Raw genomic sequence first — 24421 nt, 5'->3', positions numbered from 1 at the left:
CGATCATCCACATGATCCTACTTCCCAGGAGTCAATATCAATTCCAAGGAGCCATGACCATTTCAGAATTATGTACAATCCTGATTACTTCAGAGCTCCTTGTTCAGTTTTTGCATCTTCAGGAAGAGAATGCTCAGACTCTGATTTAGGAACTGCTACGCCAGTGTGATTCCTCCCTAGGCTCTTCTAGATTTCAGCAAACTGCTTGTATCTCAGGTGCCCCATGGCCCAGAAAAGAACTTTCTCTTTCTCTTATTTTGTTTGAATTACTCAGATGCACCATGGCCCAGGAAAGAACTTTCCCTTCTCTTATTTGTGTTTGGAACTGGCTTTCACTGCTATCCTTTTTACTCAAAGGCTAAGGAGTGTCAGGCTTTTGCAATAGGAAAAGCCTGACACTTGGTTTCTTACTGTATCTACACAGAAAGAGGTATGTTCTATGGAATTTTGCTCATGAAATCTCGTGAAATAATTGACCCCCCTGTCTCTTGCTCTCTCAGGATGGCACGAGTGGAAAGACACCCCTACATCTGGCAGTGGAAAATCATGATGAGATGGCTGTGAAGCACCTCCTGCGATGGGGGGCCCAGGTGGATTCTCAAATGTACAATGGCTGCACCCCACTGCACCTGGCTGTAGGCAGGAACGATGCTGCCATTGCTGCAATCCTGTGCCATTCGGGAGCAGATACCTTACTGCGGAATATGGAAAATGAGACAGCTCAAGATCTGGCAGATGGCAATGATGATGTGAGAGTTTTTCTGGAATGACTTGCAATAGATCAGGCTCTATAGGCAAGAGCTAAGTAATCTGAATCAGGTGCCAAATAAGGATGGGCATCATTTTGAGAATCTGGAAGCCAACTTCAGTCTATCTATTTTCTAGAAGGCAAGAAGCCACCCAGTGACAACACAAAATGGAGTATTTAAATATTTGGCCTGTTGAAAGGGATGTTAAGAATTGGAAAAGGGAGCTGGTCATTTTTTAGAAAGTAATTTGGAGGCTAAAGGGGTTAAAAGCAAGGGATAGCACCACCTAACTCTGAGAGGCTTTCTATTCCCACACTAAACACCAACCCCAAGGCCAAAAAATGGGAATATAAAAAAATGTCAATTTTGAATGGTATTTGAATGGTTTTCAGAAAGAAAATAGAAGCAGTATCCTTCCTAGAAGGTTCTCAGTCCCAATGTTAATTGCAAAACCTCTCACCTTTAGAATGCAGCTATTTTGCCCCTGAATTTCATCTGCACATTTCCAGGGTGCTGGGAAGCTAATTAGCTATAGGTTGCCTACTCCCAATCTGAAGGTAAGGCAGAGATACAAGTTGTATTGTGCAATTCTTAAGTTTCGGCACATGATGTTTAGCGAAAAGGCAAGAATTGGGAGTTCTGGTAACTGCACTTGTCTCTGTTTCCATGATGATCCTTGCATCTTTGATTTGCCAAATTGCAGTTCACATCCATCTGATCTTAATCTTAAAGGCTACGTGCAGGGAGGAGCTGCTAAACTGGCTAATCTGCCTTGGGGTTGTTACTGCTTTGGCATCATTGTAACGTCTTTCAGTTCCAAGCAAGGCAGGATAGGCAGACTTCATCAATTGTGCTGCAATGAATCAGGATGATAACTGATGTCCTTCCTACATCAGGAAGATGAGGATCTAAGCAAACCAGAACTCCATGTATGTCAAATTGAGTACCAGATTTTACTCTGAAGCTGAATAGTGTTTGTCTTCATTATTAATATATAGACAATGGATAGAAATGGAAATCAAAGGCCATTGGGCACCCTTAGCCTACATGCACAGATTCCTGCTATGAATCACAACCCACTGCAGAGACCAGGGCCATTCTGGTGTCTTCTATGATAGAATGGATAGACTTCTGCATTGTACTTAAGAGAGATTGATTCCTGTTACTTCCAATGGTGACCTTTAGTTATTTGCTGGCATGTTGCCTGCCTTACTTCACCTCTTAGGTAGTTTAGGGAAATAAAACATTAAAGCCTAGTCTCCTTTAGGAAAGAAAGGCTATCAATGCGTAATATCTTATGTCCCTGACATCTTAGAACAAAGTATTCTTTCTTTGTAGAATAAAACTCATGGTCTTGATGTGGAGGAAGTTGCTAGATTATCATGAAAAAAATATTTTTTTTAAAAAAAAATAGAATATTTTTATATATTAGGATAGAATTCAAACTAGTGTCCTAGTAACGTGTCTCACTTAATAACTGCCCCAAACTAACAACACATTTTTCAGGCTCTGTTGTGGCCAAAAGTTGAGAACCACCAAAGTACCTATAGTGGATGAATATAGCCTTGTTTAGGAAAGTTTGGAGTGTCCACATGGGTGATCTGTTTTCTTCCATGAACTTGTTAGTCCCCAAAACACATAGAAAGGGATCATATGTAGTAAATTAACTGTGAATATCCTGCTCTTCATAGGAAAAATATCACAAAGTATCTTCCTGCATAACGGGTAGAAGGGTTTAACCATAGAGTTTATTGCTCTTTCTGACCACACTAGATAGCTGACAGTCTTTGCAAACTGTTTGTGCTTTGTGTTTCTGTCACTGATTGAAGTGATGATTAATAACACTGTCAAGTTATTGAGTCAATGTCGACTCTTAGCAACCGCAAGGATGGATTTTCTCCATGCTAAAGTGGCAATGCTAGCTTTTTTGTATGCAACCTTCTTGACTCGCCACTGTATCATTATTTGTTGACAGATCCTTACACTTTTGCCTTTTGATGATCTGAAGATCTCTGGAAAGCCTGTGATGTGCTCCAGCCGAACATCCTAACGTCCATATGGGAAAGTTAACCTCGTGAGGAGTATAACATTGCTGCTTGAGTCTGAGTGTGACACAGCTGGCCACCAAAGAATCATTCTCTTTGTTGAAATATGAGCCTTGGGACAACCACAGTTGCTTTTTTTTTTGAGACTATAGAGCCAGTGTGGGAAAGGAAAACTTTGATTGTTGACTTTAAATCCTGAATAAGAATGTGGAAATGTTGCCTGTTTGAAGAGACACGGGTTTGGATAGACTGGGCCCATGCTTGCTCTCCCTGGTTTATCTAAATTTGGACAAAGTCCTTAAGAATTGTGTTCCAGACCATATTGTGAATACATATTTCAGATTTCACTTTTTCCTTTTCTTCTGTTCCCTAGTCTATGATGAAACATGCCAGGAGCTCCCTTTGTGTCTACCAAAATAATTTCTTTTAAAGGTATTTTTTCCTGAACAAAATGCATTTTTTCTACCCCTTAGCCTGATCTGCTTTTTCCTCTAGCTAATTCAGCCTCCACAGGATCCTAGTTTCAGTGTCTAGACTCCAGAATCCCCCACTTCTCCCTTTAGCTCTGATTTTGCCTCCCATGAAGACAGGACAGAGTTGTGAAGACCAGAATATTGTGTTGTTCGAGCCAGCAGCTTCCGGGACTGACAAAACATGAAAACTAAGCTCATAGGGACAAGTAGAGTCTGAATCACTTTTTTCCTTGGAATAATTGATGTTCTCAGAATGAGATCAAAGGTCAATTTTTGTTCTACTCAATTTGCTAGTATTACTGTAAAGGGAAGTGCCAACTTCTTCGATTTTTACCTGCGTAGCTTTATGCTGGGCACTTGACCTTGCAACTTTGGAACTGAGTCTAAAGTTGAACATACTGAGTAAGGGAGGGTCTGCCACCCTTCCTTAGAGACTGAAAGTTTCGATACATCCCCTCCTTTCTTTGAAACATAAACTGCAAAAGAGATGATAATGACTGGCATTTGGTCATATTTTTCCAGTTTTAATTGATGGGAGAAGGATGATCATAAATCAGAATTGTTTCCCACATTCTTAAACTTAGCATTTAGTTGTGTTCAGTTTATGACTGGATATACTAGCATCAATCCATGGGTGCTTAAGATTTCTTCTGCATTTTAAGTGGGCAGCTAAGCTATCACGAAAGGGCTGCAGAACCACTGGGAATTGGAAAGGCACAGCCTAAAAGATCTAAGCATTTGTTGGGAGACAGCGCTGCCTTTGCTGATTGTGGTCTCCAATCTCATAACAATTATTTTACATAGATCATGCATTTAGTAGGAAAATCATTGGGGCCATCAAGAGTTTCTAATATATAAACTTTAATCTGGAGCAGGGAAATTCCCAGTTCCCTCCCTCCTACTGTTTGCTGCTTGGGTGTGGCTATCTGTAACTGTGGCAAATCCTGGATGGTGCAATGAACTGGGATGTCCTAGGGAGAGGCTTTGGGTTTTCCTTTCCCCCCGTTTTTCAGAGAAGAAACTACTTTCAAAAATAAACTGCAGTTTTGGAAAACATTTTCTACCAGAGAGATCCTTTTCTAACTTGAGATCCTTTTGCTTCTTACTTTCTTTTCCAGTTTTTTTCACTTTTGCTTTTTAATGACAAAATAAAGTTCTTAAAGTGAATAAATATCTTGCTTTTCTGTGTTGGTCTAGATGCATTTATGTTTTTTTCTTTTTTACTTTTGTTTTTCACTGACAAAATAAGGTTCTTAAATGAATACATATCCTGCTTTTATCCATTGGTCTGGAAGATGCATTTTCTTCATGTTGTATATTCTCCATCTGGGAAAAATCTTTCAGCTGGAAATGCAAGGAAAAGTGCAAGTCAGATTTAAACCAAAGTGCATGAAAATTCCCCCGCCATAAATTTCAGGGTTAGTTGGGCTGGTGAAGGAAAAGTATGCAACAGAAATAAATTGTTTTTCGAATACGTTTCGGTGAGTTGCTTAGATCTAAGATATGCTACCACCTTGTGGTTGATTGTAATGCTAGTTTCCTCTTGTGCTTGTCTCCCAATCCCAAGTTGCAAGATCATACTATAAATGCACTTCAGCTTTTGTATGAGTAGAACAGACAACATTAGAATGTTTGAGGAAAATAAAATCTGGGTCCCCCTGTAAATGCTAATGGTTTAGCTCTCTGGATGAAGCAGTTCAGCATGTACTTATATTGAGTAAATTTATATTCACAGAAATGAACGTCTGTGGATTTTGAGATCTGAATAGTTGAGAGTAAATGAGAGTTTATACACTGCATAAGTTATTTGCCTGATGCAATGAAATTGTGTTCAGGAATGGCCAAAATGTAAATTGGATCCCATTGATAATGTCTAGGTATTTTGTGATAGATTGACAGAGAACCAATGCTGATGTAGTAGTTAAGGCATTGGGCTAGAACCTGGGAGACTGTATATTGTAGTCCAGCTTTGGGTACAAACCTTGAGCTGTTTAATAGCAAACCACTTCTGGAAAACCTTGCCAAGAAATCTGCAAGGATTTGTCCAGGCAGGGACAAATGTATTCAGGAGAGTTTGTGTTCCTTAACTTTTAAATTAAGTTATAACATGGCATGGAACAGGGCTATTTGCAGAACCCCACTTTCCCTAGTTGTTTCTACCCTTCCTGTAGGATCTGAAAGTCAAAGCATGCTCTGAGTCCTCTCAATTAAACAAGGCCATCAAATGGGGTGCAGAAAGCAGGCCATTTTGACACAGCACTTGCCCTTTGAACTCCATATCCCCCACCCCATCCCACCCAACCCTGTACCAAGATTAGATTGGCTCCAATTCTTCCAGCCTTTCACAAAGCACTGAACACAGGAATGTGCTCCAAGGGGCAGAGCAGAAATGTTAGATGGCCTGTGAAATCAGGTATCATTGTGTTGTTAAGTGCTTATAAGGTTCACACTTGATCACCACTGTAGAGGTTTCGTGTGTTTTGTTGATATTGGGGCAAATTTTTTTTTGTATGGTTTAATGTATTAGTATTGCCCAGCATCCCATCTGTGAGAAGGGCAGTCGTATACATTGATTTAATAAATACATTAATGAATGTCTTCTTGCTTGTGCCTTTATTTTGCATGTCTGCTCTGACTTGTAGATTCCTGAGGTCAACTTCAAAACAAATTATATCCTGCAAACCTGGATTTTGCCACTTGTGACTTGGAAGTTTTTTTTTACTCTGCTTTTTTAAAACCATTTTTTCCACAACGTTTTTGAAGGTGAAGAAGGATAAATAAATAAATAATTCATACTGCTTCTTACTTTTTATATTTTAAAATTCTTCATATGATCTTCTTTACGGCATTAGTTCCTCTGATAAATAGCTACGGGGGAGAGGGGGGAGCTAACTAAGCTCAAAGAGTCAGAGCAGAAAGTAATAAGTAGAGTTCTGCAGCTACCTAAATTTCACTTAAATGTAGAGAACTTCATGGGAATAAGTTTTGTACCACAATGGAAGAGCTGTGGAGTCTCCATCTCTGGAAATTTTTAAGAGGAAGCTAATAGCCACCTCTCATTGATAATTCAATTGATTTCCCTGCATAATGAAGAAAGTTGTAGGATGCTCATAGCAATGCATTTCGCAGGACATTTTCTCTATAATTTGCCCTATTATGCCACCATATAAATCATTTTTATACTGCATTTTCCACTTGTTTTACTTGTTAGATATGACCCACAATATATGACAGCAGTCTCCAATTAATGATAATAAGAGATCCCTAAGCAAACCAAGATTTCAAAAATCTTACTAACTGCAGATTCTTGGTAAAGACTCTACTCTCTCCACTACATTAGAACATCTTTGGTGTAAATCTGACTCTGGGTGACTGTGACCTTTCATCCTGTGCACCAAACTGGAGGTGGAATATATAATAACCTACTCATTTTGGGAAATTCTTTCAGCCTCCACATAAGCTTACTAGTAGAATGTCATTTAGATTCCATTGTGACTCCCAAGAGATTGCCCACGTCTTATATCAGAAACTGCCCACACATTTTCACATGCCTACACGCATTGTTTTCTGGAAGAGGAGAGACACATCACCTTTTAACAGTAAGAACAGAAAAGTTATTTTGTCGAGGCATAGCTGCAATAAAATATATTCTTTCATGCATCCCAATAACTGTTCTGCAGATGACTGCTGGGGAAATCAACAGTCAGCTACCAAAGTAAAGATTGAGTTTTCACACACATTTTGTTCTGACTTAGACCATTATAATGCAGTGTAAATTTAATTTTGCATATAGTGGCAGTCAGAGAAGGCTGATAGATGCTAGAAACCAGCTTTGCTACAATGAATTCTTCCTGTATGGTTTAATTTACATTATTAGGTAGTATATGCCAGGGGCCCCCAATCCCCAGGCCGTGAACTGGCATTGGTCTGTGGCATATCAGAAACCTGGCCATGCAAACAAGTGAAGCCCCATCCGCAGGATGCAGGCAGCATGCAAATCTAGCCCCCCTCCTCCAACCTGTGGAAAAATTTCTCTCCAGGTAACTGGTCCCTCGTGCACAAAAGGTTGGGGGCTGCTGCTGTCAGGTTCCGAAGGGTCAATGAAACCAACCAAACACAGAAACATTTGTACATGCAGTTTGTATTCTTCCTTCAGCACAAACTAACCAACAAAGCACTAAGGCAATGAATAAATTGCCAGAGCTGCCACCCTGTGCTTCCCACCACCTTTTATCGCTACATTGGTAATTAAGATAATCCGCACCCTGCATGCGCACACCCATCACATCCAGAGCGAAAACCACCCGACAATTAATCATGGATTGTTAGCAGGACCTTCTTCAGCTTGTGGAGGTGGGATGGTGAGTCTTGGCAGCTGACCCAGTCTTCTACCCTGAATGGCAGCTCCAGGCCTCTGGGCTGGCCGGAGCTGACAGCTGCTATTTGCCTTTTATAAGATACAGAAAGTTTTGATCAATTTCAACAATTGATTGGCTTAGGCAGTGATCTGAAGATTGATTGATTGATTTAGGTACCAAATGTTCTCATACTTAAATATAAAATTCATTAGTGCAAAATTATCTTAAAAGTATCCATTGCATTTAATCATGAAATATTGTCAGAATAGTTTTTTTTTTACCTGGCAAAGAAAACCTTCAGTGATGCTTTTAGTCTCATGGTTTTGATTTAACACTTGGTTTATACTCTACCAAAATAAAGCTTTCCCTCAGCTGAGATAAAGGGACTAAATACTTATCAGTAACCATATCCTTTTCATTGATATTTTGTTCATGGTACACATTTAAGTCACATGGTTTCTGTTCAGTGACATGGGAAGATTGTGTAGAAAGATCAGAATAAAAAGAAAAATCTGCTGTCTGACTGGAGGGGGACCCCCCATAGATCTTATATAACCCAACAGCTCCCCATTTATAGCCTACAAGTAGCCCAGATTACACCATCAAAATGGATGAATGTTGATCATGCAATTTTAGACTGTTTTTTTTTTAAAAGGGAGGTAATGATGGGAACAGTAACAGTTTATGTCTTTTTTTCTTTTCAATTATTTTTTTTATATAAAGTTTTTTATTTTTTCATTTTCATAACGTATAATCATATGAAGGAACAGTTTATGTCTTAAAAGTTTCCCTTTCTCATTCCCATCCGTAATGTTCATAAATCATGATGTAATATTTCAGCTACATTTATTTGTAGTGCTCATACTCACTGCATGAATCTTCCTGGAGGCCATTACACCAAGCTAGTAACTGCTGCCCCTGATCAGAGCAACATCACTTGGCCCTCTGGCTTACTCAACTGAAAGAAATTCCACAACCATTGAATTCATCTAAAAAGGACTTACACTCTTAAATAATATTTTTAGTGTGGGAATGAAAATGTTCAATTCCCCTGTGTTCCAACAGCAGCCCGTGATAGATATTAGATCCCAACATCCGATAACTGGAAACAAGGAAGTCATTAAAGGTGGAAGAAGAGAGTTCCTGCTCAGTATTAGAAAAACTATATCCAAGGGCAATGCCAAATCAGCGCAGAAAGGTAAAGAACAAGTTGAGGAAGTTAATACATCTTATCTTCCTGGGCTTTGCAGCCAGGAAATAAAGAGACATTTGTTACTTGGGGAAAAACAAAACTGGGGAAAAACAAAATTGCCTAGACCAGACCTTAAAATTGCACTGACAAGAAAGATACACATTGTCAAGGCCTTGCTTTTCTCAATTGTAACCTACTGCTGTGAAAGCTAGATCACCAGAAAGGCTTCAAAAAGACAAATTGTGGAGCTGGAAAAAGTATTGAGAATAAATAGCTTGAAGCAAATTATTCAGGGCAACATGAAGCCTGCTCAATGGAAGCACCCTAAAAAATGAAGCTTTATTTTGGAGACATAATGAGAATCCAGGAGTAAGTGAAGAAGATCTGAAGCCATAGGTATTTGGAGTGAGAAGAGAGGGCAAAGAATTAAATGTGATATAAATATCTGCCCTTTACATGGCTCCCCGTGGCATTGCCATGCAAATCGGAAAAGGTGTGAATCCTAATTTATGTTCTGTCATTTTGGACTCCTTTTAGTTAGGAAAGGATGGTTATGCCTGACCTGTGGCAAATCAAAGACAATTTAAAAAAGGGGGTGGGGGAGACTAAATACAGTAATCAGATAGTTTCACTGAAGACACAAGCGTAACGGGAGTTCAGGAATACAATTATTGACCTACGGTACTGATGAAATTGATGCTTTTGGCCATCACACAGTCTGGAGCTACTGAAAAACCCCAAAAATAGTCAGGCTAAGCAGAATCAGAGTATTGTACACCAATAGCACTTCAATTTCCTCTGGGGGGGGGGAAGCAAGCGAAGGCCATAGCTATTAGGCAAAATAATAGTGCCTTTGCTCTCACGGGTACCAGAAATCCTAAATATAACACAAAACGAATTTAGGAGCCATAGAGGCAGATTGAAAAGACTAAACCTCTGGCTACCAGGGACAGTCAGCCGGCCTTTCAAACCTGGACCGGCGACGTTGTTTTCCAACTTAGGGCTGCTTGCTTCGCCCGCCGTCTTGGCGCCGTTCGTGGGCATCCTTGGAGCGAAGCAGCGCTTGCTTCTTGCGGCGAGAGGGCTCGCTCCCCACCTGTTCGCCGGAACCTTCGTTCACTTTCCGTCCCAGTCTTGCCCGGCCTTTTCCATCCGCTTGCGGGGCTCCCTTTCCCCTTCGGAACCGCGCTTCGGCCTCCGGGCCTGCAGGGGACGCTGTGGGACGCCCCACTTGAGGCGCAACCAACCGGCCGGCCGAAGCGCCGGTTCTTGCGGCCTGTGGCGTCGGGGACGGAGGCGCGGCCGTTTTTGAAGGATCCAAAGCGCTGGGAGCATCGCGCAACCCGGTCCCGCGGGCATCATGGGTCGCAGGTGAGCTGCTTTGGCGGACGAGGGAGGAAGAAGGCCTCGGCCGGGGATGGAGGCTTCTGTGCCCGGCTGGCGGCGCGCGGGGAGGCGCCAACCCACGCCGGCATCTGGAAGGTTGGGATGCGGCCGAGCAAAGAAGCCGGTGCTGGGGGGCAAAGAGGGGCGGAGGTGCCTTTGGACTTCTTTTTTAAACCCACGGCGGGGTAGTTGCCGCTCCCGCAGGCCTCGGCCAAACGCGGGATGCTGATCCTGGGCGAATCTAACGGGGACCCGGTCAACTAGGGAACCGGGACAGAGGAAAGCGGAGGGCAGTTCTGGTTATGCGCGTGCGGTGTGAAGACATTTCCATGGAAATCGGGCACTTTGGGTCGCTTTTTCCCCCTCTTCCTTTCCTCGTTTCGGCGGCACCGGGAGGTGGGCGATAGTCACGGCTTTTACGGATTAACTTTTTCAGGCTGGAAGCGGGATGAAATGAACCCTCAGCGGTCAATAGGAGTGAATGGAGACTACAGAGCAGCATTTGCCTAAAGTTGGCCTTTCGGTGTGGTTTGACGAAGAGCTGGGTTGATAATTGTACTGTTAAACTATATTGATTTGAAGGGACCCAGGCTGCATTTTAATAAGATAGGCTAGGATAAAGAGTAGAATAGGAATGAGCTGGAAGGGATCCCTGGAGGTGTTCTAGTCCAGCCCAGTGCTCAAACAAGAGATCCTATCCCATTTTAGACAAGTGGTGTCCAGTCTCTTCTTAAAAACCTCCAGTGATGAAGCCCCCACAACTTTTGACAGCAAGCTGTTCCACTAGTTAATTGTCTTCGAAGTTAGGATGTTTCTCCTTAATTCCAGGAGACATAATATTTCATGTAATTGCATATTGTTCCTAAGTCTATAGAGAGTCTCAGTTATCCAGATCATAGCTGTCCCAAAGGTGCTTTTTCAAGAGGCAACTGAGCTTTCCTGTTTTTCTTTGAAAACGTTTTACTTTTCATCCAAGGTGGTGGGGAATGGAAAGATTTCTTTCAGAGCTGAAGAAGCTCCTTGGATGGGAAGTGAACCGTCTTCAAAGAAAAACAAGAAAGTCCAGTTGGCACTTGAAAAAGCACCTTTGGGACAGCTATGATCTGGATACAATATTAGGGACAATATTGTTCCTAACACCTTCTACTAAAAGCACAAATGGTAAATGAGAAACAGAATGGGTGGGCTGTAGCATTTGAATAGAATAGTGCTTTGGATCCACATTAAGTAATTGCAAATATAGCCTGTGGAACAAGAGTTTTAAATCTAGATAAATTATGAATTACCCATTTGTCACATAACTGAAAATTTCAACTCTGCTGGAAAAAAATATTCTGCTAATTTGAGTGTGCAAAGATGTGATTAAAGTGTATTCACTATGCCTGTATAATTTTATGCACGATTACTAGCAAATTTATTCACTGAGGCCTCATTGTTAGACTTACATATTAAATCTTACTTCAAAAAGTTTGCCTGATGCTCACAGTTGATGATGTAGTTTTTATATTGCATGTGTTCTGAGACTTGATCACTAATTTTCATTCTGTCCTCTTTTTTTTTGGGGGGGGGGTGTTTATAAAAGGATTTGAATCCAGTTTATCCCATCAAGGACTATAGTTTGATTGGGTCACACAAGCCTTATTCATATGTCATGGCTAACCTAGTGATCCTGTCCTCCAGTGAATTCAGTCACTTTTGATTGATATCATATATTGTGTGCAACAATGGAGTTAGTTGACCGGCAGCCAAGTTTTTAGTCCTTCTGGCCAAAGACAAAGAGAGTTGAGAGACAGTTACAACCCTTACCACTTCCTGTCTCTCTTTCTCTCCTCTGGAACTGAGGAACTTCTTTTGGCAATAGCAAGATCTCTGCTATTATTTAACCGGTTTTGGAATACCAATTTCTGCTCCCTTTTTACCTTCCCCCTTACAAGTGGCTACTGGGATGAATTGGTTACAGAATTACATTGTTGTATAGAAAAGGTCTGTTTTTATAAGATCTCTCTTTGTTGTGATCACGAATGTTGGAAGGGACAGTTAATTCTCATGTTAAACCCTGAAGTTTACTTACTTCTCCAGGTAGTTGGCAGCAATCAAGAATAACTGAATGGCAGAGATACAAACAGTTTTTACATTGTGGGAAGGACTGATGGGAATTAGTTTATCCTCAAACAAGAATTGGTCTAGTTAAGAAAAAAATCTAAACTTAGCTGGGTTTGTTGGGTTAATTACCTGTTGTTTTGGATTTTATATAACATACCGTATTTACCTTACTCCCTTTCCCATCAGCAGTTACGCCTGTTGTGCAAATGACACTCAGTGCCTTAGCACAACATTAGAACTCAAATATGTATTTTTACAGAAACATAAAAACAGTCTCCAACTAGATTTAACCATATTTAAATCTTACTTTCTTTACACAAACAAGGCTGGAAAACTGTTGACAAAACCTCCAGTAAGAAACAGATGAAAAGCAAAAAATAATCTGTCCTGTGAAATTATATAAACTCAAGATAGGACTAGAATCTGTGTTTCATTGTTCCTAGTCCAGAAACTTAATCACTGTATTACACAGGCTCTCACTTTACACACCCATACGTACACCCACATAAAATAAGCACAGAGTTAATTGGCGTGATTTATTAATATCAAAGTTTAATTTGACATGAATAGTTCTAGTTTTAGTAGTTAGTATTTAAAATACTTGATACCCTGAATCAATCAATCATGTTAAAAGTTAACCTTCCAAATGTTATCCTTCCTTCTAATCTGAATCTTCAGCATAATTCCCCCCGTCATACATTCTCATACTACCGATTAATATTTCATGATCTCCATGCTACGTATATTGTAGCAACATCTTAAATACTCCTTACACACTCAGAACAAACTTGTGCTAGTGGGCTTTAGGATTATTTTCATTGCGGAACATCAAGAAAGAAAACTTTCTGAAAAATAATTTTGCTTAATATTACTAGGCTTTGCACTGGTGTTGCACATGTATATGTAAATTTATAGAACTATTCATGTTTGCTCTTGTTCACAGTATTCTCCTTTTTATTGGTTCAGACACCATTTACTTTATTCCATAAATAGTGCATTGGAATCTCTGGATTTCTCTAGAGTTATAAGAAATAAAACAAGAGGAATATTGCCTAATAAACTATCAATCCATTGTCACATTAAATCTACTTGTGTATATATTCATATGTACTTTTGTTGTCAACAATGACTTTTTATGTTATGAGTCTTATCTCTGTAAAACTGGTGATTTTTTGGCAGAAAACCTTGCATTGCAGAAGGATGCCCAATTGCTGCAATTGCCAATCATAGGAACACCCAGCTTTCTGTGGGTTTTTATTTTAGAATTTCTTTGGTTTTTAAATTATCCTTTGCTGGTGATTTCAGCTTGCAATGATTAACTAGTAATTTGGGACCACAAGTAATGATTACCTTCTGATAACTAGGCCTGACTATACCAGTGATGATGAACCTATGGCATGCATGCCACAGGTGGTACGTGGAGCCCTCTCTGTGGGCATGCAATCCGTTGCCCAGCTCAGCTCCACCGCGCATGCCAGCCAGGTGATTTTGGGTTCTCTACCACGCATGTGTAGTGTGTGTGTGCACCATTTCCCCTCTCTGCAGCACGTTTTTGATCCCAGAAGGCTTTAGGGAGGCCTGCTCGGCCCAAAAAGGGGGGTGGGTGTGTGTGAGATCATGTACGTATATGCAGAGGAGCGCATTGCATTATGGGTATGAGCATGTGTGCATGTGATTTCGGCATGTGAGGACAAAAAGATTAGCCATCATTGAACTATACTATAAAAATAAGCGTTACTAAATAGGCAACTTTGTATTGCTAGCATTTTATTGCAACAATAAGGAGCTTATTAAATTTTGTGCTGTATTTTTAATATATCACCAGTAGAGACTGATTTAATTCAACTAGGAATCTCCAATCAAATTTAAGCTATATTTGGGAACTGGTCTTGGAAGTCAAATAAAAATTACACAACAGATTTCTTTAATTCAGAGTCAATGAAGGCTCTGGATTCATGATGAAGTAAATAGCTAATTCTTTTAGCTTGATTGGAAACACTTTAAAGAAACACATACAAGTTCCTATATTCATAGTCTGCATTAATAAATGTAGAGAGCAATAATTATAATCTATTTCACATTGAACCTAGTTAGACTGTAGAATTTGCTTTCAGTTAGTGATATGTGTACTTGTATGACTTTAATAACGGGGACCAGGCAGATTGATGGCTTCTATAATTGAGGAGAGTTGGGTATTAGATCCTGGCTCTGAATTCTTTTCTGGAGAATGAGAGGATTTTTTAAAATTTATTTGCCAAATTTAGGCACCATCCATCTCACTCTCAGAAATAGCATAATGTTCCGGTCCTTTTTGTGCGTGTCCCTGAAGCATATCTGCTTAAGAGAATAATGTCACACTAAATAGCTTTCGGTTTGATCAAATCAGATTCTGATGTTTTTAATGTTCCAGTTTGGCACCTGAATTCTTTAATGGAAACCAGGCTTTATCTTTCATTAATACGTGTGTATTAATAAAGAGTTTATAAATCTTTTGCTAGTCCTAAACAACCCTGACTCTTGTTCAAATTTGTTACGTAAGAGTCTAATAAGTAGAACTATGTTACAGAGTGGCTGCTTAAGGGGTCATTTTCAGGATATTTTTTTTCTTTGTTGTTCATTGCCTTTGGCATTTGGAATTGGAGTCTATGAGGATTTGTTATCTCCTACATCAGTAGTTGCCTGGAGGGCTAAAATGGAAAGAACTGCCAGTTTTGTTGCAAATATCTTTTGCCCTTAACTACTAGGGCATGAAAAGTATGCCTGTCCAATTAGATGGGCAACAGTACATGAATGTAGAGCTCAAGTTTCCTGCTAAGTTGGTGGGTTAGAAATTTTGAAAGGTTCTTTCATGTCTAGTGCTGAAGCTGATGTTGCCAGCCAGGCAGAAGTAAGAGCTTACCATACCTGTAACACTAGCTGCTCTGTTGTAGAAAGCTGGAAGAGAAAACCCAGGAAAACCCCCAGATTGTGTGCCAGACATGGATGTGAAATTCTTATTGCATCTAGGATTAAAAAAGGAAAAACCCTGGGTCAGATAGCACCAGTTGTGCCCATTCCTGGATTGATAGGGTCTGTTCATGGTTACTTATGTTCCTTCCCAGTCAAGACTCTGCAGATACGGAGCTGAATGGTATTCCAGCTTGATGAATAAATCCTAACCTTAACGTTTGTCTGAACAGCAGACTATGAGGTTTGTTGCCATAAGACAGAGTAACAGCCAATAATTTTAATGGCGTTAAAAGACAAAATGCATGGAAAGCAAAACCACCAATTACAGCTAGTTAAAATGTTTCTGTATGGCTTCTAATATCAGCTACTAATAAGTGTTCATGTTGGTTTTTTGGATAACCTGAGTGGAGGGATGTTATCTTGTGCTTGTGAGCTTCCCATAAATATGTGTCTGGCCAGTACTGGAGCATATTGTTTTTGTCTGATGCACTGCAGTTCTTGGATGTTTATATTATTCTTTCAACTTAATGTGTCCAATATGCAATATCTTACAATTGTAAATTCAATACAGTGTTACAAATCCAAAACCGCCTATTTAAGTTCACTGTCAAATAGGAAATTTAAATCATAGCAGGCTCAGTACTCTGTCAAGTAGACATTGATCAAAACTAGACTAATTTGAATACACTCTTAATATTAGGCTCAAGTCTTATGCAATGTATCACAAAAGACAAGAAATACAGAGCTTGTTATAGCTTGTTTCACAGAGCTATAAACACAGATACTATTCTTTTTTGTCACCGTGTGCCGAAAGCATGCATGCATACATGACAGTGTGTATGCGCGCCTACACCCTTAATGCAATGTGCGCATGCCCTCCACCCCACCCCGTGCATATGCGTGCAAGCTCCTGCGCACGCCCCATCCCCAGCGCATGTGAGCGCAACCTCCTGGGCATGTGTGCTGGACTCCCCACTTGCCCCTTACATATGCACCCCACCTCCTGCCCATTTTTTGGCTTCCAGGTTGGTGCAAGAGGCTTTCCAGGTCCAAAATGGGGCGTGGGAGTGCTGCACGAGGCCCCAAAATGCAATGCGAGCATACACACCCCATGCATGCACAAATAATTATGCAAGAGGTGTTGCAACTAACATCATAGTGAAATGGGATATAAATTCCTGGTGAGACTTTGTCAAAACCAAAACCATATGAGATATGTTATCTCATATCTTGCAAAAAGTCTTGCAATGAAATACTTTCTGCCCATAACAGTTAATGGGACGGAAAGGGAAGTGCTGTTGGAACAGTTGAAGGCTTGGGTTTTCATTAGGAAACATAGTCTGCTTTGAAAGCTTTGGTACTGTAGTGGACTAACTATTAGGCAGAAATTCTGTACATGCTCAGAAATAAGCTGTTTCATTGTGAGAAATTGCTTCTGGATGGTTGTTTATTCTGAACATTTATATTCCTGAAAACAGAAAGTGAGGCAATCCACAGCTCCAGGCATTACTTCCTCTATTGCATGGGGATGGGGTGGGAATGTATAGAGTTCCGGAGGAGGCTCAATTAAAACTGCCATCTCCAGCATTTTATCAATCATTAATCTTAACTTTGCTGTAAAATTCCATCAGGACATGTTCTAGTCAGTGAATAGGATGAACAAACAATAGAGGGTATCGTAGGGCATTTATGTACTTACGCCTTTTGACTACTGTAATATTTCTTTTGGCTGTCCACTATGCCGTTGCGCAACAGAAAGGTGTTACTCCCCTGCTACAAATATCTTAATTTCATTCTGACCTCTGAAAATACATCATTATGATTTCCTCCAGCACTTATGCACAAATGGCTGAGTCATAAGCCCCAGAAGTCCAGATCAATATGCTCAATGGGTTTAGGAGGATCTATACAGTGTTGCATGAAAGAACCTCTCCTATTTTTCACTATCCTCGAGAGGTAGCTCTTAATACTGCCCTCCCCCTGTTCATTTACCTCCCTGGAAATGGTGAGTTTTATTGTGAGGATGGTACTTTTTTATTGTGATTCTCTATAGCTACTAATATTTGCTTTGTGGGACAGTCTTCTTACTTCTGCTTGTTCCAATATGCATTGTTTAATGTGCAAACATGACAGACATGTGTGGCTGGAAGCTGCCAGCTGTTATGAAATACTTATTTTGAAACTGTTGAAAAAAATGCCTACAGATAATCCTCCACTTGAGATCACAATTGACCCCAAGAGTTCTGTTGCTAAGCGAGACATTTGTTAAGTGAGCTTTGCCTCATTTTACCACTTTATCTCTTACCGTTGCTAAGTGAATCACTGCCATTCTTAATTTAGTAACATGGCTGTTAAGTGAATCTGGCTTCCCCATTGCCTTTGCTTGTCAGAAGGTCGCAAAAGGTGACTCCAGGGCCCTGCCACTGTCCTAAATATGAGTCAGTTGCCAAGTGTCTGAATTTGGATGACATGACCATGAGGATGCTACTACGGTCGTAAATGTGAAAAACAGTCTTAAGTCATCCCCGCCACCCCCAGTACCATTGTAAGTTTGAACAGCCACTAAATGAACTGTTGTAAATTGAGGACCACCTGTAATTGCTTTCCTAGTTTTGCCTAGTAAAAGAGGAGCCGGGTGTGGATGAAGAAGCATTTTGCATGTTCTCCCCTCCTGTTCTTAGGGAGATATGTGGATTTCCTTGGCCTTATTCCTACATTTTTCTTCTTAGCAGGTTCTGCCTGTCTCTTGTGCTAACGGTTCTTCATGCGGTGGCTGCAGATGAAGGTGCACCCCTTGTTCACCAGGACTCTTGGGGAGACTTTTGGCTGTTACGTTTTTTGGTCAATGCGGCAGGCTATGCAAGCATTCTTGTGCCAGGTTTCTTGCTCATACAGTATTTTAAGAGGAAGAATTACCTTGAAACAGGTAAGTACCTATAGAACGTGTCTCCTTTTATCTTTTTGTCAGCTACTTGTATCAAGCTGTCCACGTATTGAACTGATGTTTGGAATTGTTAGTGGGCAGGATAAGGTCAATAAACTGAAACTGACTTGCAGGAAGACAGAAACTCTTCCATGCCCAGGAGGCATAAGCGTACTCAGTCCTCTCAAAGATCAAGCCTCTCTCTTGACAGTTTCCTTTGAGCCTGCACTGTCCTAGATGACCTTAGTAGATATTATAAAAGTACCTTTTACTGCCTCCAGCTGGTTCACATACTGTCTCTGGGTAAGAATTGATGTGGTGGCAGGATTCTATGCATGGATAGCTTCCCCATTGGATTGGTAGTGCAAAATGTCAATGCTAGCTTGCCAAAATGGGCAAAATTCAGCCAGTTGGAACCCCCATTATACAAGTAGTAAAGCTTTGGTTACCTGGTTTTATTCCCCCGCGCCCCGCCCCATTCTGTTAAGATGCCCCTTACACATTTAAATTCCTGCCCAAGAAAGTCCCACCCAAATGTGTACTGTGTCTTTAGTGCCCAATGAAAATTTAATTGTCCAGTAATTTTAGTTGCATATTTTAATACTTTTTCAAAGATTTTATTATTATGCTCTATTCTGATTTTATAACCAGTTTGAATTTTGGGTATTTGAGTGAAAACTATGTTTATTAAAATAAAAATTGTTAATACTATTACTGAAGTGCTTTTCTTTAATCACTCAACTGTCTTGTTCTTCCCCAAAAAACACTCCTGTTGTTCAATTATATCTGTAATAAAATGTATCCTCTGGGCCTGTCTTTCATTAGCTTAGCAAACTCTTGAGTGCAATGTTATGGATAAGAGACATGGAATGTGAATCTGCTTTTCTGTATGGCCAGAAATACAAAAAATATATCCTAGCAGGAACAAGTAACATGAGAAAATAAAATAAAATTGGATTAACATGGATAATGGTAGGAATAAGCTTGTAATTAGCATTAATGAATGGGGGGCACGATGGCTCAGCGATTAAAGATGCTGAGCTGCCAGCTGGAAAGATGACAACCAGGATTCGAGATCTGAACACTACACAGTGGGGTAAGCTCTCATTATTTTTCCCAACTCTTGTCCTCTTAGTGGTTTGAAAGTATGTAAATGCAAGTAGATAAATAGGTGCCACTTTGGCAGTTAAAGTAACAATGTTCCTATGTGACTATGGAAATGTCTTTAGACAATACTGGCTCCCTCAGCTAAGAAATGAAGATGAGCATCGCCCCCTTAGAGTTGGACAGGACCAGAAAGGGGAAATCTTTATCTTGAGCCATGGAGATAATTGCTTGCTGTAGATAATTTTCTTTTTTTCTTTTTCTTTCTTAGGCCGTGGAATTTGTTTTCCAGTAATCAAATCCTGTGTTTTTGGCAATGACGCCAAGTCAGGGCATCAGGATGATGCCATTTCGGCACCTCGAAATGAGACTGTAGAGTCATCTACAGCCCGTCAGATTTTTAAGCTGCTATTCTGTGCAACTGGCTTACAGGTAAAGAACAGATAGGCTTTAGATCACTCGGTTTTAAAAAACCCAATTTTGAGACTGACAAGTAGTTCTCAGGAAGTGCCCCTGGAGAGTTTGCAGAGAGTGAGCCAAGAAGGCACCGAGGGCACAGTGTGAGTGAGCAAAGGGAAGGAGGCCATGCTATGTATGGGAGTAAAGAAGGGTGCAGTGAAGGTGAGCGACAAAGGTGGAGTGTATGAACGACAGAATGCAGTATATTTGCAAGAAGACTGCAGTTTGTGCAAAATGAAAGAAACAGGGAGGATGGCTGAAGCTTCCAGAGTTTGCACCACACCCTCAATTCATGCATGGCCTGGATCAGGCCATCCCCACCCCGAGGTATCCTGTGCTCCTTTCCTGGGACGGTCTGCTTAATGAACCATGATTCTCTCTTATCAATGGTAGGCAGAAGTGCTGGGGTTGTGGTTGCTAAGCAAAGTGGTCACATCTTATTTGATGACTAACTTGCTTAGCAACAAAGTTTCTAGTCCCAATTGCGGCCCTAAATTAAGATTTACCTTTATGAGAAAGCCAAGTACCAGTTTTGTAATAACAGAAGTTGGGAAGAAGTTTTTTTATATTGATTTGGATAGTCCAGTTACAGGAAAATAATTTGTAAGACTGGTATATGTTGCATGAAATAAATGTGTGTGTTTGTATGTATGTATGTTTGTATATACATACATACATACATACATACATACATACATACATACATACATACAGGGCATTATGGTTTATTCTACAAACTAGTTAAAATAATCAATTAACATTATGTGTACTAACCAAATTTTTCTTGGGTCAAGGAAATGCTAGGAAAACATGTAGAAATTTGCAGTATCTAGAACTTAGAATCTTTAAAGTTGCATGAATTCACCTTTTACACAAATGCATAGACTGTAAAATTTCACTCAATCGTTTTTAATTTAAGCCTAATGGTTTGGCTCATATTGATAAACTATTGATTTTAAAAAAATAAAGTTTCCCTAATTTTCTATTAGGAGTTTGCTGGGTTTCCTTTCATTACTGCAGTTTCTTATTGCCTCTTTCTAACAAGCAGGCTATTAGGTGTTGATAACTTTTTAAAAACTTGAGTTGTCTAATTGTCAACTCTTTTCTTTCCACTCCAATCAGGACACACTGATAATATAGCTGCCATGCTCTTGTCAGAGGAGAAATTATTTTTTTCATGCACATTTTAAATAAAATTAACAAAGTATATGGTAATTTGCTTATGAGGCCTAACTTTTGGTACACCCTGTATCTATTCTCTACAGGACCAGTTTGTTTCTTTGCTATATAAGGACCAGTAACATTTTCAACTGTTTTGAGGTTAAACTAGACTTGATTTTTGCAACATTAAAATTTTGGTGGTGCCATAACAATCTCCATTTGACTTTGTCAGATTTTTGGGGTGGTGGTAGACTAGGTCCTACTTGTAAGGGTTAAGGGATATGGTCATATCTGACTATTAGCTTTCAGTTAGTGTTGATAAAGTGTTTACAAGCATTTAGATTACCCTGGCTAGATAAAGAGTTAGAAGATTCCCCTCAGACTGTCAGATGGTCACCATGTGTCACTTCCTCCCTGATAACTGCCCTCCTAATCTCCCTTCTTCTCTCTTCCTTTGTAGATCTCCTATTTGACATGGGGTGTCCTCCAGGAGCGTGTCATGACCAGGTCCTACGGAGCAAGTGAGTCAGAGCCCGGAGAGAAGTTCAAAGATTCTCAGTTCCTCGTCTTCATGAACCGGATCCTGGCCTGTACTGTGGCTGGCCTCTATTGTGCTCTGATCAAGCAGCCCCGTCATGGTGCTCCCATGTACAAGTATTCTTTTGCTTCCCTCTCCAACATTCTCAGCAGCTGGTGCCAATATGAAGCTCTCAAGTATATTAGTTTCCCCACCCAAGTGCTGGCCAAAGCCTCCAAGGTGATTCCGGTCATGCTGATGGGAAAGCTGGTGTCCCGCAAAAGCTATGAGTACTGGGAATATTTAACAGCAGCACTCATTTCAGTAGGGGTTAGCATGTTCCTGCTCTCTAGTACTCAAGACAAGCATCTCTCCAGTGTCACTACCTTCTCTGGCGTGGTCCTCCTTGGGGGCTACATTGCTTTTGACAGTTTCACTTCCAACTGGCAGGATGCCCTCTTCACCTACAAGATGTCCTCGGTGCAAATGATGTTTGGAGTGAATGTCTTCTCATGCCTGTTCACCGTGGGTTCACTGCTGGAGCAGGGGGCCTTGATAGAATCAATAAACTTTATGGCACGGCATTCAGAGTTTGCTGCCCATGCCGTGCTTTTGTCCGTGTGTTCCGCTTTTGGACAGCTTTTCATTTTCTACACCATCAACCAATTTGGAGCAGCTGTCTTCACCATTATCATGACTCTACGCCAAGCCTTTGCCATCCTGCTTTCTTGTCTCATCTATGGCCACGCAGTCACCGTGATGGGTGGGCTGGGAGTAGCTGTGGTCTTCATAGCACTTTTCCTTCGTGTCTATGCCCGCAGCCGCATGAAGAAGCGGGCAAAAAAAGTGCCCGTGGGCGAGAGCGCAGTACAAAAGGTTTAGGGCTGCAGGAAAAGCTGTGTCCTCCCCAACAGATCCAAAGCATTTGCTTAATCCTGGTCATGAACTTAGTAAAGAGCTGGAAAAGAGGTGAACCTCGATTATTTTTTCCCGGATGATTTTTTTTGTGGGGGAAAAATACTGGGTTGACTTGAAGGAAATGAAGGAGTGTTTCTTCTCACTGTTAATGTCTAACAGACTTCTCAAAACAAGTGGTACCGAGATCCTTTTCTCCGTGAACAGATGGAGGTGAGCCTAATAGGCTTACCCTGACTTGTGGTTTTATAAGAGATGGCTTATTTATGATCAGGGCAAAGTGAAGTTGTTTTTGTACAGTTCCCATCCTACTGCTGTGTGAAAGGGAATACCAAGAATAAAACTTTGAAAAGTTCTAATCAGAACAAAATATCCAGACTTCACTATTGGGAGACCAACCTAGCCCAGCTCCCACAGGAAACCTGGGACTTTTCTTACTGCGGGTAATCTTTTTTATAACGGGGTGGGTGGGGGATTGCACTGAAAAAAATATTTCAACCTGTAAGAGCCATAGGGACATGGCAATATTTTGGTACATTAATGCCAGATGTTCACCCCTCTTTTATCTTTCAGCAAGATTTGCAGTAATGCTGAAGTACAAAATCAGCATTTAAAGCTTTCAGATGCCTAACAAGCCTGCTTTTCATCTTTTTTGTGTAATTAGATCAATTTAGTTGTGGTTGCACAAGGGCAGCGTGGGCCATTTGTAGCCCCACTTACTCCTGCCCTACAGAATTTGATTTGCTAAATAGTGAGTGCTTTCCAATTATTGCTTATGCGTTTTATAGTTTGGTGTGCTCATAATTTTGCTGAAAGGTTTAGATAGTGCACCATTTTTGCTTCTGTTGATTTTTGCTAGCTGACCGTCAGCCATTCACCCATTTTCTTGAACCTTGAGCCAAATCTCGGAACATTTTCCTGGGATTTATAATTGTAGCAAGCAGTTCAGAAAAGCACACCCATTATCTTTTTAAAAGTTGAACTTTTTGGAAGAGGCTCAAATTTTTTTCATTGTCCTTGACAAGGTGCTACAGCAGTACATCTTGACTTCTTTCGCCTCATCCCTCCCCTAATGGATTTGCAGAGGTTGTTACGACTTCTCAGTTTACATAAGGAACCAGCAGTACAAGACAAACAGCTCAGCCTTGTATTTTTCCAGCAAGATGGCTTCCCTTGAAAACTTGAGTATTGCAGAGCTCTGGCATATACACTCTCATTTTACATAGTGTGCTCAGCGTGGTGTAACTGTTGAGGGTGAGGAGAATTTGGAATGTTTTTGCTCAAAGCAGTTGCCTGGTCTGTTATCATTTTTGGAACTAGGAAACAGTAGCTCTGAGTTGTACAGGATAGGAGCGATGAGTATGTCGAAACATAATTGCTCTGAAACTTCACTATAGCCTTGGAGTTACTTTTGCCAGTTCCACCCAGAATGTCTGGATTTTACCATTTTTAAACTGCCAAGCTGAAATTGTGCAGGGCAAATATTTCTTGAAATACAACTATCTTATTTTATTAAATTTAAAATATGCAGCAAAGAAATGGCTCCGATTGTTTTGTAATCTTATATTATGTTGAGCATAGGGTAAAGCAAACTAATCACTTGCTGGGAATTTCCTTACATCCTAAAATTACTGTGTTGTGGATTAGTCCCTTAATCCAAGAATAAATAAGGACAGATAACTTCACACAGAACAGAATTGTGATAAGCAGTTATTCTTATTTACAACGTGGATCTTCATGCACCCATTTGGGTGGAAGTTATTGCTGTATGATGGGTAAGCCAGTACAGAAATTGACAGTGGTAGGGCTGCAACCCCTATTCCATTTATTTTGTATTCAGAGTCTTAGATCAATAGATCAGTCTCTAAGATTTTGAGGTATCAATAACTTCTTGTGGAAGCGACACCACTTCTCAAAGCCTAAAAAGAATGGTTACAATATTGGACCAGGAAATTGTCTAGAGATCCAAAAGTGGGACTTTATGAGTAAAAGAAATAGATTGAATGCCCACAAAGAAAAGAAGTAACAGTTGGTGCTTCAATTCTTGATATATACCATTGCATTTTCATCCAAAACGCCATGTTTAG

The 24421-nt window shown here is 40.4% G+C and overlaps 2 protein-coding genes and 1 long non-coding RNA gene across 7 annotated transcripts in view; 2 read left to right on the top strand and 1 right to left on the bottom strand.

Moving 5' to 3' along the window:
• NFKBIE (NFKB inhibitor epsilon) overlaps positions 1 to 5865 on the top strand; it is a 35080-nt gene extending 29215 nt beyond the window's left edge. For both annotated transcript variants that reach the window (XM_032215446.1, XM_032215447.1), the window contains exons 5-6: positions 501 to 749; positions 2725 to 5865. In XM_032215446.1, coding sequence (XP_032071337.1) covers positions 501 to 749; positions 2725 to 2799 — 324 coding nt within the window. In that variant the 3' untranslated portion in view covers positions 2800 to 5865. The remainder of the gene's footprint in view (positions 1 to 500; positions 750 to 2724) is intronic.
• LOC116507361 lies at positions 3739 to 10004 on the bottom strand. Of its 3 annotated transcripts, none has more exons than XR_004255188.1 (4): positions 9914 to 10004; positions 7532 to 7714; positions 6694 to 6834; positions 3739 to 4611 (listed from the first exon to the last, which is right to left on the bottom strand). It is a non-coding gene; the product is annotated as an uncharacterized LOC116507361 (long non-coding RNA). The 3 variants fall into 3 exon arrangements; XR_004255189.1 differs by lacking the exon at positions 9914 to 10004 and adding an exon at positions 9789 to 9906; XR_004255187.1 differs by lacking the exon at positions 9914 to 10004 and having other exon boundaries at positions 7532 to 9782.
• A 65-nt stretch (positions 10005 to 10069) lies between these two features.
• On the top strand, positions 10070 to 24043 carry SLC35B2 (solute carrier family 35 member B2). Of its 2 annotated transcripts, none has more exons than XM_032215445.1 (4): positions 10070 to 10188; positions 17988 to 18181; positions 19554 to 19714; positions 21363 to 24043. In XM_032215445.1, the coding sequence occupies exons 1-4, from the start codon at positions 10178 to 10180 to the stop codon at positions 22299 to 22301; spliced, it is 1305 nt and encodes a 434-aa protein (XP_032071336.1). In that variant the 5' UTR covers positions 10070 to 10177; the 3' UTR covers positions 22302 to 24043. The 2 variants fall into 2 exon arrangements, with proteins under 2 accessions (XP_032071336.1, XP_032071335.1); XM_032215444.1 differs by having other exon boundaries at positions 17985 to 18181.
• The last annotated feature ends 378 nt before the right edge of the window (positions 24044 to 24421 follow it).

The sequence above is a fragment of the Thamnophis elegans genome, chromosome 4 (genome assembly GCF_009769535.1).
Source record: "Thamnophis elegans isolate rThaEle1 chromosome 4, rThaEle1.pri, whole genome shotgun sequence".
Classification (NCBI taxonomy): Eukaryota; Metazoa; Chordata; class Lepidosauria; order Squamata; family Colubridae; genus Thamnophis; species Thamnophis elegans.
The sequence above is the reverse complement of the archived record's forward strand: the minus strand, read 5'-3'. Positions and strand labels throughout refer to the sequence as shown.